At 40.7% G+C, this 18351-nt stretch overlaps 1 protein-coding gene across 5 annotated transcripts in view; it reads left to right on the top strand.

Annotated features, from left to right (window-relative positions):
• Positions 1–18351, top strand: part of bbs9 (Bardet-Biedl syndrome 9) — a 183924-nt gene that overhangs the window by 82001 nt on the left and 83572 nt on the right. For all 5 annotated transcript variants that reach the window (XM_026183623.1, XM_026183621.1, XM_026183622.1 and 2 more), the window contains one exon: positions 9772–9954. In XM_026183623.1, the coding sequence (XP_026039408.1) occupies positions 9772–9954 (183 nt within the window). The remainder of the gene's footprint in view (positions 1–9771; positions 9955–18351) is intronic.

Genomic DNA, 18351 nt, shown 5'->3' with positions numbered 1-18351 from the left:
AAGTAGACTTTTACTTTTTTGTTTAACCAAAGAAACCACATAAACATTAACATGTCTTGTATTTTTTTTTTTACATTAGAGGTATTTAGTTAGTTGCTTACAGTCATCTAGATTGTATCAAAGAAAGTGAAACAGTGGATTGGGTATCAGCCTCTAGATCTACATCGCTCATCGTCACTGATCAAGTAATTTTCAGAATGTTATTGAATTTCTTTAGCTAATTAGTTAATAATTATAAGGCATTATAAGGCATTTTTGCCTTATATCTGTTTTTCCTCAAACTGCCCAATTTTCTTTTCTAAATTGCCCAAAACAGTTGATTTAATTGTTTTAGACAAAATGAATCTTTTTATCAGGTATATAAAAAAATATAATTGTTTACTTACATCTTCTCACATATGCAGTTTACTTATTTTTCTATAAAACTGGATATCATTTTACATTTTAAAACAATTTCCTTGAAAAATATTTCAGTGGCACTTAAGAGGCATGTCCTACCTGCATAGTATTGCAATAATGATTTGCTTGCCTTACTTGAGGTCTGTCCAGAAAATCCAGTATTCATAGTAACAGCAGTGTCCGTAATGTCTGTGAAAACACTATTGGCAGTTATACATTTACCACTCCTCAGTTTAGTCCCTTGCCACTCCGCTATCAGAAGCAATTCAGAAGCCCTTGTTGGGCTGCAAGAATGTACTTCTTGCACTTTTTGATCAGTCCAGGAGTTATCCAGATTAACACCGGTAATGCTGACCTCAAGTCACACTGCAGTGGTTTGGAGCTGAGAGTGCTGCATCTACAATGAGGATTAGCACCTCTAAGACTGAGGCCACAGTTATTATCTAAAAAGGGGTGGACTGCCTCCTCCAGGTATGACTAGTTGCCTAGTTGCTTCAAATGGCGGAGTTATAGTTTCTCGGGGCACCTGTTCACAGTTCGGTGAAATATGAAGTGGGAAACTGACAAATGGAGTGGTTTAGTGCCATCAGTCATAATGACACTGTATCCATCTCTTGGGGTTGTTTGTTATTTATTGATCTGTTGATTTGTTGAGCTGTGGTGAGAAAAAAAGAAAAAAAATCTGAATCTGTGATGTTTTTTTTCTTCTCAGAAAAGAGCTTTCCTGAAACAATCTATGGGTTCATCTTGAAAGACTATAACTCATGGAAGCTCCTCAGTATCCCCTCAGGAGAGCTGGTAGTGGCTTTGGATGTTCAGGCAGGTCTATGTAGACTGTTGCTCCTGCGACCAGGACTTGGATCAGTGCTAAAAGACAGATAGTTGGACGGATGGTTTCCTCCAGCCGATAATGGCATGTTGTCCGTATATATACTAACAAATTATTGTTTTAAGATGATAGGCTCAATGACCTGCACACTAAAATGCAGTAAAATTAATTGTGATTTTTTTTCTATGAGACATTTTGTGCATGATTACTAAAGCTAATTTGCCCGAGTAGATATAAAGTTAAGCGTAGATATAAAGACAAACAAAAGAAAAGGATGTGGAAGCCTGGAGTTCATGCTTATCTGGTGGATATGCTCCAAGTCTTTTCCCAGCAGATGATAAACCATGAGAGGTTGGATCAGGTTTGGTTGCCAGATCCTATCACTTTATCCTCTACATCTTTCCTCATTCGGTACTCCATTCAGACTTGAGTAAACAATCTTTTTTTCACCCTACCTTTTATTCTCTGTATTTTATTCAATTTCTTTGTGGCCTCCAAGTTTTTTCTCCCCTCATCTCTCTCATCCCCTTCTGTCTATTACACTCTCTTGCTCTCTCCTCTTGTCTTATCAGTGGGAGTGTAGACAGACAGTGTTATCAACACGGTGTGTGTGTGCTTGTTTTGACCACAGACAATAGTGGTTACTGTCTGTCTGTCTGGCTATCTGTCTATCAGACACTGGTAGAAGAGATGCTGATCACTCTGTCACTCATCCACCAGATTGCTCTGTCTCCACCGTCCTCGGCATGTCTACCTCCTAACATAACATCTAACTGCCTGACCCTTTCATTTTAGCTCAATCTGCTTTTTTAAAGAAATCATTATTGCCCAGGTTTCTTTTTTTTCACTTCAACATTTTGGTGGTCAAACTGGTTGGTTGCAGTCCTCATATAATGAGTTTTTCCCTCAGACAGTTTGACCTGCAGAGGATCAAACACTGCGCTGCAAACATGACAAACACTGCTAAATGATGCTCAGTAACCAAGCCAAAGTAACTCAAAGTGTACGTTTAATAGTCACAATGAGCGCTATCATTTTCCTGAGCTGACTACGATGTTTAAGGAAGTAAAGACCAAAGTGAAAAGCAGAATATGTTTTTTGGTGATGGACTGAAGACATCAAAAGTATTTGGTACCTCTTTATGTTTGTGTAGTATGATATCATAAGCTAGTGTCTGACACTGCACTGTTTAGGTTAACTCCCTGAAGGTCTCTCTACACCCCTGCACTGTATTTGTGTGCGTGTCTGCAGGTGTTTGGCAGCCAACATCAGGCTCTACAACAGCACAAAGGAACTCTAATGAGACACATATTTAGATATTTGGGCCTCACCACTCGACACACATAAGTGAAACAGTGAATCTGTTACTGTTCTTTCAGTACTGAGGAAATGTGGTCTTGTGTTAGTGAAAGCACATTTGATCGTGAGCAGAACGGATGTTAATGGAAGTCTGTGCGATCGTGAGTGTTTGTGTAAGTGATACTGTGTGTGTGTGTGTGTGTGTGTGTGTGTGTGTGTGTGTGTGTGTGTATTTAAGATGATTTCAGGAGCTTGTGCCTGTCTATGTAATTGTATCCATTTGTGAGTATGTCTATTAGTCGTCCTGCGTGAGGAAATGGGCTCTGTATTTCCAGCCGTCGTTAAACTGAGATTCTAATTAGCTCTTTAATTAAGACACGGAAACACATGCACGTGCACACACAACCAACTGTAACACATTCATTTGACCTTAGTGTGAACTTTTTCAACTTCGTTCTTCATTTCTTTCTTTATACTCATACTGTAACCCATCTCCTTTACTTCTTTGCTTTCCTGTCCTGTAAAACATTGTTTTGCTCCTGTCCCTGTCTGTGTTTCACTCTCACCCAGCTTGTCTCTCTTTTCCTTGATGCATCGTCCCATAATACCCCGGGCTGAGAGCGATGTGTTCTGCCACGTTGCTTTCTTCCAAACGGACTGCTGTTATTTTCCACTTGCACAGATAGTGCAGCACTGTGTGCACAAAGTCAATTGTGTATTTGTAGGCGCACCTATCTTTAAGTTGTATGTATGCATATGTGTTTTCATATTGGACTGTGTGTGCATGTGTGTGCATGTGTGTGTCTGTGGCTTGGAGTTCATCCATGCTGTTTGCTGCGGCTTACTGAGCAGGAAACATCTAATCTGTCGACTCTGTGGAGGATACGCTCACACAGGAACACACACACAAAAACACTCTGAGCTTTATTTCTTGTCTGTTTCACTTTATGTAAGGATAAAACTCTGGCAGCAGATACCTTTATTTTATTTTTCCACTTGCCGCCATGTTGACTTTTACTAACATTCAGCGATGTTTGACAGAAATGCATTTTTTTTGTGTGCATTTGGCTCGACATTTGCTGCAGAGCCTTTCACAGACTTTACCACTTGATATCTGAGCTGCTACACAAGTGCTTTTGCGCTTTGTGTTGTAAAATTGTCCAAACTTGGCGTTGAGTTATACTGTAGCTGTTGAAAGTCAAACAGGAACAAATTCTACACCAAATTATCAACTGCAGCGCTGGAAGGTCATGGACTGGGTAGCACTTTTCCACCAGTTTTTTAAAGGACATAGTTTGACTAGTTTATGTTTGACATCATATCTGTTAATATTTAACAGCATGTATAATAGTGCTTTTGAAAAGAAAAGTACTGTTAATGTTACTAGTGAGTGACTGACCCGATCCCCGTATATTAAATGTGGGGCAAAGAAATATGTCTGAGTTACTCTAGCAGTTACACAAGTTAGAAATGATGATGGTGTGCAATTTCATTATTGCATATGTCAGAAGATGGGAATGTTAATTGGGTTACAAGATAAATACTGTGATTCTTGACGTTCCAGTGGCTTGTTTGACATCTTACACTGAGTTTATGCTTGCTCTACCACCCTAACAAACAAAGGCGTGCACTAAAAGTGACATCACAGTTGGTGTCTTTGCCATGATTTCATGCCTTGTTGTCATGCTGGCATTAGATGTGTGGCCATGGCTGTCTTGAATACACAAGTGTACAATCGTGACAGTTTTTACCACCATTTCAGTGATATATTGGTGCAGGAGCTCAGAGAGAGCGATGCTTCAACAGCTTCATAAGATGACACATGTGGAGGAAGCTTAAAAACACAGCAGTGTCTTTGCATATGATTTTGACTTCTTGTGCCCCTTTATCAGCACTGATGTGAAGTTTTCTTTCTGAGTAGTGGTACCTGTTGCTCAGGAGAATACTGAACAAGTCCGGCACATGCTCAAGCGCCACTTTGAACTGTGACAGGGCTGTTGTGCATTGTCTTAGTTAATATTATGATGGTGACTTTAGAGTCAGTTTTTTTGTTTTTATAGTTTTTATTTTTCACTGTATAAGTCATATAACTGTATTAAAACAAGGAAATGAAATTACATTAGTGGCATTTCCTGTGTTTTCTTTCTGCTTCATGGGGCATATTTATTTTAAGTTATTGGCCATGTTGGTTATTCTGAGAGATAAGTTGGCCCTGTCTATTTTAAAAAGTTCAAAGTGCTGCTTTCTTTGACCTAAACACTGCGCACTGGAATGATCACTGTAACCATCTTCACATTATGTTAATTCAAAGGAACATGACATTAGCTATATCTTGCTCATCATATATACATGATTTTAAGGGTGCTAGGTTGGTTTATATACTGAGAATAAACTTCATTAGTCAAGCACAGAATTCATTCTGAAACTTTTTCTCCTCCCTTCTTTCCTATGAACAGCATGGCAGCCAAATGTGAATCCTGGGCAGCTAATTCCTAAGTCTAACTTTTTAAATGCTTGTTGCATCTCAGCTTAAATTTAAGAGTCAGTTACATTTTGTTGTGTGTGTGTGTGTGTGTGTGTGTGTGTGTGTGTGTGTGTGTGTGTGTGTGTGTGTGTGTGTGTGTGTGTGTGTGTGTGTGTGTGTGTGTTTATATGGATATAGAGTGTGTGCTCTAAATACTGCATTTCCATGGATTTGGTAGATAGGGGTATTGCTAATTTCTGTTTGTGTTTTTCTGTACTTTTCTTGGGTATTTTTCTCAGTACATGTGTGTGCATATCTTTGTGCATTTGTGCGTGAATAGATAAACATGACTGTTTGTGTATGTGTCTGTGTGTGGTTTGCAATCCCCAGAGTAACGTAAAATGTTGGCTTGTATTGGAAGCTTTGTACTCTGTGTTTGCATCTGAACAAGTGAATGGATGGAAGAAATTCTAATAGAGGGAATTTTTCTTTAATAACATCTTTCATAGACTTTCAGTCTTTCCCTCTGACTTTTTTTTTTTTGACGGTCTAGGTTAAAGGGCCATGACGCTGTCACAAACTTGTGCCTTGTCACTGAGATGTAAACCAGGTTTAAGTGCATAAGATGCAGCAGAATGTCCCTTTATGTTTCAAATAGACTCCAGACTTTATTGCAGACACCTCGGGAGGTCGTAACCCCAGCAGCTTCAACTGCAGGTTGTTTAAGGTCACCAGTAGTTCAGCTGCTGACGTACAACTAAATAGCTGTGAGAGGGATGGTGTTGATGTCCAAGTTTAGAATTTTTTTAAGCACCTTTTCTGTCCAGGCTTCCTGGAAGCTGATTTGTATTGGTTATTTGTTTTTAACATTTGTGTATATATTCTGTACATATCTGTGTGTAAATGGATGTGTGTTCACATTTGCATGTTTTTATATCTCTGTTCTGTGTGTGTGTGCGTGTGTGTGTGTGTGTGGGGGGGGGGGGGGGGTGTTTAGGCTAAATGTGTCTTTGTATTCTCTCAGCTGGCATCAATCAGAGTGTGTGTGTGTGGAGTCGACCCACTGCCAACAATGAAGCCCTTCACCAAACCTGGAGCCTTTTATCAATACGCACACACAGACGTGCACACATGCACATTTTCAGAGATCTCGAGGGGAAGGTGGATGGGGTTTTGTTTGGATCTTGAGAAGGATGAAGGTAGTCAGTGTGTGTGTCTGTGTGGCGCATGGCAGAAATTTAGCATTAGAGTATAAGGAGTTCATGTACGTGAGTTGTAGCTCGTGAGTGTTTTTAAACGTATATTATTTTTTTTCACAATTCACAAAATTAGACTCCCAAAGATCCAACAGAATTTTGCAATTATTTATTATTTATCTAAATACTCTGAGCAGTGTTCCCAATAAGTGTGCAGAATTTTACAGCTTTTTACCATATGGTTGTACAAGATGCAAGGGAGGAAGAGAGGGAAAAAAATGAAGAGAGCAAGTGAGTCAGAAATAATTTACATTCGGTCACACTTTTTTAAAAGACTTAAGCCAAGCTTATGTCTTTGTGTACTCATGAAGGTTAGACTGGGTTAGACTGGCAAGACAGTGATGAGAAATAGTTAATCATTTGGCAAGAATGCGTATGCGTGTGTGTGCATGTGTGTCTAACTTGAGAGTTGTGAATGACATGGCACCCACAGATGACCTCAGCCTTGAATGAATGCTTGAGTCCTTTTAGGTTTACCACCAAATGAAAGGAAGTGAATTAAGACTTTAACTCTGACTGTTTACACTTAGTGTGCAAGTCTTAGAGGAGGCTCTCGTACCCATGTACTCATGTTTGTAGTTTAGTATTACGCAAATCAAAACGGCTTACTTAAGCAATTGGTGCTTTACCCTAGCATGCACACAGATATACACTCACTCTCTCACTCACTGACTCTCTCTCTCTCTCTCTCTCTCTCTCTCTCTCTCTCTCTCTCTCTCTCCCCAACACACACACACACACACACACACACACACACACACACACACACACACACACACACACACACACACACACACTTCATTTCTGAGTCTTCCATCTCTGTTTTCGCAGTATCAAATGGCAAGCGCTGAATCCATTTGTCAAACAAACTCCTGGCGTACGTTGGCACTCAGGCCTGCAGATCACTCATTTATCTGAATACACACTCTTCCATTAGTCCCAGATCTGCTTTCACCTCTTCTTTTTCTCTCTCTGTCCGTTCATCTCTCTCCTCCTCCTCCTGCTTCTCTCATTTCCCTCCTTGTCTTCATCCGGCTTGCCCTTTCTTGTTGTCTTCTTATTCATCTGTCTTGCTCTTTCATCGCTTGTTCTCTACTCATCTCCACTCCTCTGTTATTGCAATGATACAGGGATGAAGGGACTGACCCCTCACTGAAGGTCAGAGTTCACATGGTCCTACCACACCTCATATATGTATTCTCTCTCTTTCTGCCTTCTACTGCTGAGCTGCGTACTTGAGTAAACGTTAGAAGAGCTTAACCCTCACTTTTGTGCTGTTTAACCTCATCTTCATTGCAAAGCAAGTATTTCATTCCTCTTTGCTCCCCGTCTATGTTTTTGATTCCCACAATTCTTAAGAAAACATGCCTTCGAAAATACTGCCAACCGAGTGTATGGGCAAGTCATCAGAGCAAGCAGTCTCTACATGTAGAGAACAATTTATTTGAATTCTGCTGTGTTTCGTCTTTTTAGTTTAGTTTATTTTTAAACTTGAGAAAGAAGAAAATCCGTAGTAAACATTCTCTAAATGGGATTTCCAGTGCTCTAACAGGAGAACAGCAGTGCAGTTTGTTCAGAGAAAAAAAACTAAATCCAGTAGTCTGCAGGAAAGAGCCATAAAGCACAAAGGCTGAAGGGCATGGAAATAATGGACTGGGGTTTATTTCCTCCTGTTGAAGAATATATTGGTAAAGGAAAGAGTGAAAGAATTTTTAAGAAGTTGAAGAAATATTAGAAAAAAATCCTAAAAGGAAGATTTCCACTGGTAATGTTTAATTAATTTACAGAATTGTTGCAGAACTGTCCTGTAAGTAGTGCATTTAAGATGTTATTGTCAAAGCAATGATTTTTAAAAACATACCGAGCATACAGGTGGGAACTTTAAGTGGGTGTTATAATGTGGATATTGAATGCAATATCTTCCAATTGATATGAGTCCTAAAGTGGTAAAATGGTGTGATTTGCATATTACGCATTACCTTTAAGCTGAGAGCTGGTTAGTTATGTAATGAATATACATATATCTACTAACAGGTCATATATCAGTCAGTGCTATTCTTCATTCCCACGTTAAATTAGTCTCTTCAGTTGCTGTCCTGGAAGTTGAGAAATGTTGAAATATGTTGAAATCTTTCTGTTCCCAGTGGTTAATTCACCTGTAGTATCTTGAAGTTGTGAAATGTCAGTTACTTCCTATAATTTCTGGTCACCACAATGCTGTGAATCACTTCCAGTGTAGCTTAACTGACTACTACCAAACTAATGTTTATATGGGTCTTATGGGTCAAGAGTCTTAACCATTCAAGGGAACTAGAATTGGACCCAGATCCACATACCTACTGTGACACCTTCGAGCGTTTTCACCATTGCGAACTTGGTTGCAAAAACCTGGATGTGATGAGGAGGGACACACCCGTTGGCTGATAACTTGTCATTGACGGGTTGCTTGTCATGTAGCCTCACACATGAGATAATCCTCTTTTTTGAAACGCGGTATGATCAAGATTTACGAAACAGAGTTCATTTTTTATTCATTATGTCCCAACATAAGAGACTGAGCCCATGGACTGAGCAAGAACATGTTTAAACAAGAAATAACAGAAAGCTGTTTTCCCATAAACTTCTACTGGACCAGACGTCTTTTTGCAACTACAGCTGTCGCCCTCTAGTGGCCTTAAGATAGAATGCAGATTTAGGCTCTAGCTTCATTGTAAATATACCGGGTTAGCTAAAACTAGACAAGAAAGGAAGGAAGAATCATCCTGTGTGTATAACAGTTTAACAAATGATTTAACTGTCTCTTTCATCTCTGACAAAGCAGTGTGTTTGACTTGCGTTGTAACTAGTAGTCCATCAAAAATCTTGCCAAACATGTCATCCCTACACATTATTTTAAAATTTAATTTCAGATGTTAAAGGCCAAAAGGGAACTGTGAGATCTTAATATTGCAGCAGGGAATTGTGACCCCCGTTATAAAAATAATACACAAAGATAAAGTGGTTCAGGGTGAATTCAGGCTAACACACAGTGAGAGTAATGAAGAAGCTGCAGACTCGATGCTCATAAAACTGTTTACACAGGTTTTGCCACTGATGTTTCAAGTCTTTGGGGATAAATGGGTGTGTTTTAGAGAAAGTGACCCAGCAAGGCTTTTAGGGATGATTTGTCATTTGGTCCAGCAAGAAAGCAAAGGGGGAAATCTGGCTTTTGTGTCATATTAAGAAAATATAATAATTATGGAGATGACTCAGAAGAAAATACACAAAAATTCAAAATGACTGGAACCAGAGGTCAAGTTGGGTAGCCAGCAGATTTATATTTTTCTTGGCTGACTTTGAAGCATGTTTATAATTTTTGACAAGTATTCAAGTTTTTTATAAAACAAACTGGATCAAGATCAGAGGTGAAGTCACAGCTCCTTAAATGCAAACTGTTGATGTATGAATGCATTTTCATCACCTCTGTATGCAATGGTGATTCTTGTGATGATTAGGAGAGATTTACCAGCTCCTGTCTCCTCCAGGTAATGGCACTGGCAGAGGCTGCAGAGGAGAACCGGGCACTGCTGGAAGAGGCGTTTGTTCGTCTGCGGAGTGCCACACACCTTCTCGTGCTCCTGCTGTCCCTGTGGCAGGGCCTGACCCCCGATCAGACCAGCATCCTGGAGGCCACACTGCTTCCTCTGCTGCAGGACACACCGCAGCTGGTACACAGTCTCTCACTCACGCACACACACACACGCACGCACGCACGCACGCACGCACGCACGCACGCACGCACGCACGCACACACACACACACAGGTGGCCATTAACATGTCAGTATCTGTCCATCCATCTGCAGCTTGCTCAGTATACATAGACCCAGCTTAAACACACTCTCTAAAAACTTTTAAAATACATTAAGTACTTCTGGTCTCTGTGGAATACACACACAAACGCACACACACAAACTCAATCACACATTCAGTTTTTAGCACTCAACACTCACCCGTCAGCTCTGCACAGAGTCAGAGTGTGTTCTGTGGTACCTGTTCATAATTTGACCATTAAATCTGATGTGTGTGTGAGTGTGTGTGTGTGTGTGTGTGTGTGCATGCATGTGTGAATATATATAAAATACACAAATACACGCAAAAGGTCAAGGTCAAAGAAAGGTCCTAGTGTGAATAGATGGCATATTGCTCTTTAAAGAGCCTCTGACTCAGACGTCAAGCTTTGTGTGAGAGTGTGTTTGAATGTGTGTTTGTGCTTATGTGAGCGTGGGTTGTGCACTGCCGTGTTGACAGAGCTCCTCCATTTGCTGCAGTCAGACCACGAAAGATTTGTCACTCCATCGAGACGGCGAGTGCCCACTGTGGGTATGTTTGTATTAGTTTTTCCATAGCTCTGATCAATCCCCTGAACCTCTCATTACCACTGTGTCTATTTCCAGCTTTCGCTAACGGCGCAGAGTTACACACATGCACACAACTGTGCATAAAATATCTTACAGTACGCACACACTGTGATTGTAGACAGAAATAGCTTCAGAGGGTCAGTTGATGAGCCTCGAGGGACTGTGAAAGTAAGTTTGTGTGTGTGTGTGTGTGTGTGTGTGTGTGTGTTATTATAAATGGGATTAATGGCATTAAGTAAATTAGTAGTAATCAGGGTCATGTCCACAACATTAAGACAAACAGGTGGACTGAAGGGTTATTTTAGGAAATTTATATTACCTGATGCAGTGCTGTGACAACATCTATCAAGATTCCAGTGGAGTTTTTATTAAGTTATTAGAACATTTATTTTTCTTTGTGTAACATGTTATTTTGGCTTATTACACCTAGGCACTTCTTTTGTTGAGAGGGAATTGTTATTTTTATTATTTAAGTCAAAATTTTTGAAAACTCTTTTTTCAAAAAACACTAAATCTTCATCTGGACTTTTTACCGTTTCTGTGGGTGGACTGGCGAGGTCATTCCAGGTGAGTACAAGTCCGTCACTCAGTTAGTTCCAGGATTGTCACAGATATGAATAAAGTCTCTGAGGAGAATGGGGGTGGAACAGTTATCAATTCTTCAGCCAAAATGAACGATTGGCTAACTTAGTTAAATATTTCTCCATCTTGAATTCATTAGTAAGTTCCTACACACTCTTCTGTTACCCATTACCCATTTATTGGATCTTTTTCAAATGCAGAACTTTTTTCATTTTTCAGTAAAAATGCAATTTTCATAATTTCAGTTCAGTCTCACTGAGCAGTTTTACCCGCGGAGATGATCCTGATCGAGATACTGTTTTTGGAGAGCAAACTCCAGTACAGCACATGATCCCAAAGTTCTGTTGGTCCACTCATTAAAAATAATAATAAACAGACAAACATGCAATTAAAATTTTTCCTGTAAGGTATGTCCTAGGACAGGACACCAATGTGGCTGCTATTCATAGGTCGCTGCCATTCTGACCCAGATACTTGTGCATACAGTTCATTGTCAGTGTGAACGATGGATGGAGCCACGCTGACATCACTCACGAGAGGGTGGATTTATAATTTATCAGCTGATGCTAATTAGCTTAGTTAGCAAACTAAATTCATAAACGATATGGCTACAATCCACAGACATGCATATCAGGTAACTGGTGCTCAGACTAAAAAAATGCTGGAATTTTAGTCTCCAAAACCAAAGCAATAACTTTTTGGATGCTCTGTACCGCAGTGTAAGTCATAACATTAGTCAGGTAATCCATTAAAAATGCTCATAAAGGCATAAATGCTGCGCACACACACACACACACACACACACACACACACACACACACACAGTAAAGAGGTCCAGTTTAATGACTACACCAGGTGGATGAGTTGTAAAAAAAAAATTACCAGAGTATTTATGATAGGATAACTGTCCATAGAGGCCAAAACCTTTTTTTTTTTTTTTTACCAGGCTGTAAATATGCTTTTTGATGCTGTAAAATTGGCCATTTTAACCTGGCCGTCTATGGGGAATGTCTCCCTTCTGGAGCCAGCATGAAGTGGCACCTAGAGGAACTGTAAATTTTGCCACTTGTGCATTTGCTTCATTTTCAGCTCTGGAGTTTTCCGCTTGGTTTCAAAACAATGACATTTGAAGCTGAACTTTATTTTGGGGATAATGATGAAGTCACAGGTAGTGGAGCTCATATTGAACAACAATTGGTGTCCACTTTAAAAAAAAATCATTGTGCACAGCTCTGTGAAAAACCATTGAACATGCACCTGTTGCTGCACCTCTGAGACTGAGATTGTAGAAGACTGAAATATGAAAGTTGAGACATTTTGACAAAGGAGATACTATACACAGCAATCTCTGCTCACTGAAACGCAGAATAACTAAAATATATAATGCAATACCAAATGACCCATGTCACTTTCATATTATGTGATTGGAAAGCACAAAGAATGGCAAAAATCTGTGGCAAAGTTTATGCTTCTCAGGATATTTGGAATTAAGAAGAGGAGTTCTTTTGAGTGCAGGCTCATTACACTGCTTTTTATCTGAAAGAAAATAGAAATATTTATAATAACAAGGTCAAAAACAAGGAGGAGGTGGAGAAAAAAGGAGAAGGAGGAACACCAGAGGAAATGCATCTGTGAGGTATCTAACGAAACGTCTCATTTAGTTGCAGCCAAGCAGAACACCTCCTTTTTCTCTTCATGCATTCCTTCCTCCGTGTCCTCCTCCCACTCTGCTCTCTTTCCCACTTTTCATCCTCATCTCACTCCTCATTGTTTTTCTATTCTCTATTTTTTACACCAGCAGTGTTATCACTCTCCATCATCCCTCCTGCTCTTTTTTTTCTGTTTATACCATAGTGCATTCTTTACCCTCTTTTTCTCACTGTCTCAACACCTCCTGCTTCTGCTTTCCTTCTCTCATTATTTTCCTCCCAGTTTCTTGATACAGTCATAATGCCAGTCTTGCTCAGGCTTCTCACTCTTTGAACTAACACTATAGACCCTAAACTATCAGCCGTAACTTTAAAACCAGTGATACAAGGCTCCCTGTCCATGTCTCAACAGATATACAGATATAGCTCCTGAAAGTGTTTTGTAGCCTTAAATCACAAATGGTTCTATAAACCTTTTAACAGTGTTAAGACATTTGAAAGAGAATTTTCCCATTCATGATATGGTGGGTTTTTTTTTTTTGTATTCAACCATAATTTTGGGGGTAGACAGCATAGACACTAAAGTTTGCGAATGCAATAACCTGAAAACATGGCGATATAAGAGAAACACGTATGTGAGAATGCTGTTTGTAGATTACAGCTCAGCATTCAATACCATCGTTCCCTCGAAGCTGGACAGGAAACTGCAGGATCTAGGACTGAGCAGCTCCCTCTGCAGCTGGATCCTTAACTTCCTGTCTGACAGACGCCAAGTGGTCAAACTGGGCAGCATCACCTCATCCCCCGTCACACTGAACACTGGTGCTCCACAGGGGTGTGTACTGAGCCCTCTCCTGTACTCACTCTACACCTACAACTGCACGGCTACTAGCAACTCCAACATCATTGTGAAGTTTGCGGATGACACTACAGTGGTGGGTCACTACAGGGAGGAGGTCAGCGCCCTGACCCACTGGTGTCAAGACAGCCATCTCACCCTCAACGTCGCAAAGACAAAGGAGTTGATAGTGGACTTCCGGAGATGCAGAGAAGTACACACCCCCATCACCATCAACGGCGCTGCTGTGGAGAGAGTGAGCAGCTTCCGGTTCCTTGGTGTACATCTGGCTGAGGATCTTACGTGGTCAGTACACATAAACAAAACAGTGAAGAAATGGTAAATGGCCTGTATTTATATAGCACTTTACTAGTCCCTAAGGACCCCAAAGCGCTTTACATATCCAGTCATCCATCCACCCATTCACGCACACATTCACACACTGGTGATGGCAAGCTACATTGTAGCCACAGCCACCCTGGGGCGCACTGACAGAGGCGAGGCTGCCGGACACTGGCGCCACCGGGCCCTCTGACCACCACCAGTAGGCAACGGGTGAAGTGTCTTGCCCAAGGACACAACGACCGAGACTGTCCAAGCCGGGGCTCGAACCAGCAACCTTCCGATTACAAGGCGAACTCCCAACTCTTGAGCCACGATCGCCCAGCGCAACAGCGCCTCTTCTTCCTCAGGAGACTGAAAAGATTCGACATGAGCCCCCGTATCCTCAGGACCTTCTACCGCTATGCCATTGAGAGCATCCTCACTGGATGCATCACCACCTGGTATGGCAACAGCACCGCTTACAACCGCAAAGCTCTCCAGAGAGTAGTGCGGTGTTCTGAACGGATAATTGGAGGTGAGCTTCCCTCCCTCCAGGACATCTACAGGAAGCGCTGCCTGAGGAAAGCGGGGAGGATTATCAAGGACTCCAGTCACCCCAGCCATAAACTATTCAGACTACTTCCATCAGGAAGGAGGTTCTGCAGTATCTGGTCCCGTACCAGCAGACTGAGAGACAGCTTTTTCCACCAGGCCATCAGACTGCTGAACACTTCATAGACACCTCACCTCCACTACTGGAACTTCAACATTATGCACTCCACACTGTATATAAATGCCACTTGTTTCAAATTATTATGAAATAAAGAGGTTATATTTGTCCATAATTTCTTGCTTCATATTGTGGATCTGTAGTCAAACCACAGGTTTCTTTATAACATAATAGGCCTTCTGACTCTGAGAGCTTCTGATTGTCAGTAACTAGGCATTTACAGTAAATAGATGTATTAAAGTTGATTGTACCCAGAAGTTAAGGAAAGTAGCTGATGCTGTACTAAATCCACTCTTGATTTGGTCTTAGGATGATTGTGTGGGTAATGTTTCCCCCTGAGACTACTGTATGGCATTGTTCTCACAGAGCCGTAACTCCGGTCTCTCAAATGACATTCGCAGTCTTGATGAGGATATCATGACTGCAGAGGGATTGCTTTTTGAACCTTTACCTGTCTCTTTGGGAGTCCTCCAAGGTTGTGTGCTAGACTCTGTTATAATTTATGTATTGCCAGCCTGTAATTCTGCAGTTACACCCAGGGTTTCTCCCTTTGTCAGACCTGATATTCCTGATGCAGTCCATAGGCTTTTTGAGGAAACTATTTAATAAGAAAAAAGAAAAAAAAGGTTTGTCTTTGTTGGTACTTCAACAGTGGAACATTGAAGCTATACAGGTTTAAAGGCCAAACTATTCATAACTGGTTCTGTTTGTCTAAGCTAATAATACCACATGTGCTTTATTTTAATGTGTTTGTTTGTAATGCGGCATAATGCGGAGTTAATGTATGACTCAAAAAATACTTTTCAGTCACGAAGTGTTAACAATTTAGCATCAATTTCTCTCACTCAGTGATGCGATTGGTATTGTTCTCACTGAATATCAGCTTTTTTGTGCACTCAAGAAAAAACAAGGTAAAAATGGCGTTTTAACATTTTGGATAATCATACATTCAGTGTTATTCAACAGGGTACTTTTATTTACTGATGTAATCCGTGTCTATACAGTGTCAATATACACAAAACTAAAGCTTTCCACTCTGAAGTGTTGGTAAAAGTTCAAAAAAGATTCCTTTTTGCTATCATAAACACAAGGAAAATAGAAGCTCTGTCATGCTTCTTTGCTGCTGCACTTGTACAACTTCTCTTTTCAAAAAGTCTTCAAAGACGACCCAATAATACAAAACCTCTCTTGTTTCTTGGTACAGAAAACAAGTTCCTCTTCTATTTCTGCATTAGTGGGAACTTTGCCGTAATTTATCGCTCTGGCCTTGATCCAAAGCCGCTCAGCTCCACCTTTCTTTGCTTCCTTTCTTCTCCTTCAGGAGGATGAATGTCTGCAGTTTAGGTTTAGAGACGTTTAATTTTCTTCCGCAGCATGTGGAACGTATGTTTCAGCGAGCGCGTGCATGAGCATGCCAAGTTTCCACAGAAACCTGCAGTTATGTTGTTCCATTTGATAACCTGGTGAGGTATTGTTGTAAGAATAGGTCACCCACCTCTATCTCGCCTCCTCCTACCCCTCCTCTTTAATTTTTCTCCTTCCAGACTCGTCCAGTGTCTTTTCTTTACTCTTGTCTTTGCTCATCTTTCGGCTTTCCACATGTTTAATTTTTTTTGGTGTCTGCCTTTCCCTCCATCATCATCTCATCTCCTTCAACCCCCCCGACCATTTTCTCTCTCGCTCTTTCGTCCTCTTTTGCTCTCTCTCTCACACTCCTGCATTCTCTCTCTCTCTGTCGCTCTTTCCCCTGTGTCTGTCTGTATCTCTCTGTCATCATCATTACAGGGTTGATTACCTGTCATTATGGCTCATTAGGGGCCTATCAGCATGGCGGCAGGCAGGAGAACGAGAGGTGTGTGTGTGTGTGTGTGGGGGGGGGTGATGGTGGAGGGGTACCTGTCAACACACCCTTACCCTCCCAACACACACTCACGCACATACCGCATCATCCTCAGACCTACCCATCTAAATCACCCATTCAAATGAGAGATTCTGGGTTCCCTGGTTTTTAGTAGGATGAGTTGGGTATATTCGTGTATGTATGCGTGGGTGAAGGATGAGAGATGGTGAACGGGGACAGCAAAAGACCAAACCCTCCTCACTGTTTTATTACTGTGGCTTTGTGTGTGTGTGCGTGTGTGTCTTCGTTTCTTTCGATTCTGAATGTCTTATCATTTTCTTGCTCTCTCATAAATTCAAAATTCAACAGGGCATCAAATTAAAAGGCTAAAATAGTTTATTCTAACTATTTGTCTCTTCTCCATCACCTTTCCAAAGTCATGCACTCGTGGTTCTTTCCTCCTCATTTCTTACTCTGTTTATGAGTGGATCTGCCTTGAATTAAGAGTTTAATGTATTCTGTTATGCAAATTTGTATCCTCTATTCTTTGCTCTAGCTTCTTTTTGCGCCATCCCTTTTTTACTTTAGTGAAGCACAAATCGAAACTCACACCTCCCAGTCTTAGTTCTACATTGCTAGTTAATAACAGAAACACAAGTTTACAATCTGATAGTATTTATTATTTTCTCTGAATGTTGATTTCTTGTTTCTGAAAACTTACTAAGACAATTACTATAATACAGGCCTTCTGTGTCCATTATGTCATTCTTCTTTCAGCCTGTATCTCAATAATTTAAACATACATTACCAGTCAAAAGTTTGAACACATCTTCTCATTTAAGCGTTTTTCTTTATTTTTACTACTTTCTACTTTGTATATACATATTGAAGACATCAAATATATGAAGCAAGATATATGGGATTATGTAGCAAAGAAAAAATTGATAAATAACTCTAAACTTGTCTGAAATTTTAGATTCCTCAAAGTAGCCACCCTTTGCTTTGTTGACAGTGCTGCAAACCCTTTTCTTAATAAGGGTCATGATTTAGTCACCTGAAATGGTTTTCAGTTCACAGGTGTGCCTTGTCAGGGTTCATTTGGGGAATTTCTTGCCTTCTTGGTTGGGCCCATCAGTTGTGTTTTAGTCAGGTTGTTACACAGCTGACAGCCCTATTTGACCACTTTTAGAATTCATATTATGGCAAGAACCAATCAGCTAAGTAAAGAGAAACAACCGTTCATCATTACTTTAAAATTGCTAAAACTTTGAATGTGTCCCCAAGTGCGGTTGCAAACACCATCAAGCGCTACGATGAAACCGGCACACATGAGGACTGTCGCAGGAATGGAAGACCAAGAGTCACCTCTGCTGCTGAGGATAAATTCTTCGGAGTCACCAGCCTCAGAAACCGCAAGTTAACAGCACCTCAGATTAGGGCCCAGATAAATGCCACACAGAGTTCCAGTAGCAGACATATCTCTACATCAACAGAGGAGACTGTGGAAATCAGGCCTTTATGGTCAAATAGCTACTAAGAAACCACTACTAAAGAAAGGCAAAAAGGAGAAGAGATTTGTTTGGGCCAAAAAACACAAGGAATGAACATTAGACCAGTGAAATCTGTGCTTTGGCATGAGATGGATCACAGAGTGAAGGCAAAAGGGGCAAACAAGTGCTCAGCATCTCTGGGAACTCCTTCAAGACTGTTAGAAAACCATTTCAGGTGACGACCTTATGAAGC

Source organism: Astatotilapia calliptera, chromosome 11 (assembly GCF_900246225.1).
Source record: "Astatotilapia calliptera chromosome 11, fAstCal1.2, whole genome shotgun sequence".
Taxonomy (NCBI): Eukaryota; Metazoa; Chordata; class Actinopteri; order Cichliformes; family Cichlidae; genus Astatotilapia; species Astatotilapia calliptera.
This window is presented reverse-complemented; position numbering and strand designations above follow the sequence as displayed.